The sequence below is a fragment of the Pteropus alecto genome, unplaced genomic scaffold (assembly GCF_000325575.1).
Source record: "Pteropus alecto unplaced genomic scaffold, ASM32557v1 scaffold837, whole genome shotgun sequence".
In the NCBI taxonomy this organism is placed as follows: Eukaryota; Metazoa; Chordata; class Mammalia; order Chiroptera; family Pteropodidae; genus Pteropus; species Pteropus alecto.
In genome coordinates, this window is record NW_006440160.1 from 131870 (window position 1) to 134513 (window position 2644).

Consider the following 2644-nt stretch of genomic DNA (forward strand, 5'->3'; position numbering starts at 1 on the left):
CACTATGGCTATGCCACCCTGAATGTGCCCGATCCAGTCTGATCTCAGAAGTTAAGCAGGGTTGGGCCTGGTTAGTACTTGGATGAGAGACCACCTAGGAAGACCAGGTGCTATAGGTGTTAATAAAAAAAAAAAGATATGTCAAATTTCCCTTTCAATGTAGACTCCACTGGGAGATATATGTTTGATAATCAATTTTTGATTATCATGCTACTGAGGTTTACTACTGGTGTCCTGGTGTTATTCTTCTGCAGTGGGGACAACAGGCCAAATAGAATAACACCAGGACATCAGTAGTAAAACTCAGTAGCATGTTAGAGTTAACATTACCAGTAAGAGCAGTAAAGGTAGTGATGTAGAAAAGAATGACAGCCCCAAATTGAAAACTTTGGCTTCAGATTTTCTTCTGCACTAAAATTAATTGCCAAGTGTAGTTTTTTTCATGTGAGTAATAGAACTCAAGATCATTCCCTCAAGAAAACTATAAAAAATTACTTAGAAAGATACATTAAATTTTAGAAAGAATTGTTTTTAAGAAATACTAATTATCCTATGAAAGAAATAAAAATTTTTAAATATTTCTCAACCAAGATTGAGAGAACATGAAGACAAGAGGAAAATAGAAAAATGGAACATTGTGCATACACCAGACAGAGCTAAAAGCTTAATCAAGTGAGTTAACAAATTGTAGAAAGAAATTTAAAATAAAGATACGGTCATTCTAAAAAATAAAGAGAAAGAGTAAGTGCTTTTTCCACAATTTGAGCAAAAAATTATAATTTCTGGTTCTAAATTGTTTTCAGCCCTGCAATCATGGGCACTTGTTTAATTCCAAATTGATAGGTCTTTTTATAGCCTCCACCCCAAAAACTCTTTTTAGACCCCCTTTTATGTCTTTATTCCTGAGACTGTAGATAAAAGGGTTCAGCATGGGTGTGACCACCGTGTACATCACTGAGGCTGCTGCACTTAACTGAGAGCTGTGGGTAGCAGCAGAGCTGAGGTACACTCCTAGGCCCGTACAGTAAAATAAAGAGACAACTGAGAGGTGAGACGCACAGGTAGAAAATGCTTTATACTTCCCCTGAGTTGATGAGATTCCACATATGGAAGACAATATCTTAGAGTAAGAGTAAAGGATACCAGCTGGAGGACAACCACCTAGCAGCCCAACCCCAAAATACATCACGATGTTATTTAAAAAGGTGTCAGAACAGGCAAGTTGGACTATCTGTTTGAGTTCACAGAAAAAGTGGGGGATTGCTAAGACTGTACAGAAAGTCATCTGCAAAGCCATTAAGCTTTGTAACAAGGAATTCAGGACACTCATAATCCAGGACACCAGAACTAGCAGTCCACAGAGCCGGGGGTTCATAATGACTGTGTAATGCAAGGGGTGACAGATGGCCACAAAGCGGTCATAGGCCATCACAGTTAAGAGACAGACATCCAAACCTGCAAAGAGTAGGAAAAAATACATTTGTGTGATGCAGCCTTGATAGGTTATAACTTTGTTCTGTGTCAGGATGTTCGCCAGCATCTTTGGGATGGTGCTGGAGGTGAAACAGATGTCCACCAAGGACAGGTTGAAGAGGAAGAAGTACATGGGTGTGTGGAGGTGGGAGTCTGAGCTGATGGCCAGGATGATGAGCAGGTTTCCAAACACAGTGATCAGGTACATGGAGAGGAAGAGCCCAAATATGAGAGGCTGCAGTTCTGGCTCCTCCGAAAATCCCAGAAGAAGAAATTCTGAAATTTGTGTATCATTGTCTGGTAGCATGTGGTGTTGGTCACAACTAGAAAAAAAAATAACATGATTAATTTTTACACATAGGGTCATTAACATAATGAACTGCTAGAATTTATATTTTTCAGCCAAGGAAATATTTATATTGATCATATTGTCTTTAAGGAAGGTGACACCTGTTGTTAGGAATTCCTGTCCCACACTCAGTGTTTTCCCCAACAAGTCATCTAATATACCATATTAATGCAAAATTTTTCATTCACTTGAGGAATTTTTGTTAAGGGCTGACCATCTTCTAGGATAAGAATTTACAGTGTTGAAAAACAAAACTCCCTACAACCCAATGATGGGAAAAGAAGATAAATTAAAATATATATATATACCATGTCAGATGATGACCAGTGCTATGAAAAAAAAAACAGGTATAAAATTTTATAAAAAGAAAGTTATATTTCACTGAAGTTCAGGTAGACCTACAAACAAATCTTCATTTAAACAGAGTCCTAGAGGAAGACAGAATGGGAGTCAGGAGGTTATCTCAGACATGTGTGCCTGTTGTGGAAAGAGTCAGTGCAAAGGCCCTGAGGATGACATTTGTTTCAGATACTCAGCACTCAAATAGAAGACAAACGTCCAGCGGAATGAGCAAGAGAGAGTGATGAAAGATGGTGTCACAGACTATGGAGGAAGGATATTCTCCCTGCAGCTGCTGAAACTTCAAGTCACGAGAAGACTCGTTCACATATTAGTCCTTTTACAATTTTTTTACACCTAGTGCACCTGGTCTTCCTAGGTAGTCTCCCATCCAAGTACAAACCAGGCCTGACCCTGCTTAGTTTCTGAGATCAGACAAAATCGTTCAGGGTGGTGTGGCCATAGATCTCCTTTTACATTTTT

The 2644-nt window shown here is 38.9% G+C and overlaps 1 protein-coding gene and 1 pseudogene across 1 annotated transcript; one reads left to right on the forward strand and one right to left on the reverse strand.

The window, feature by feature from the left end:
• Positions 1-119, forward strand: LOC112484142 (annotated as a pseudogene).
• A 692-nt stretch (positions 120-811) lies between these two features.
• LOC102884344 (olfactory receptor 7A10) lies at positions 812-1780 on the reverse strand. The gene has a single exon (XM_006917192.1). It carries the CDS (start codon positions 1778-1780, stop codon positions 812-814), a length of 969 nt encoding a protein of 322 aa, XP_006917254.1.
• Between the last annotated feature and the right edge of the window lie 864 nt (positions 1781-2644).

What these genes read in the sequence shown, in the direction of transcription:
- LOC102884344 (XM_006917192.1), bottom strand. Translation starts at nt 1,780, where the DNA reads ATGCTACCAGACAATGATACACAAATTTCAGAATTTCTTCTTCTGGGA.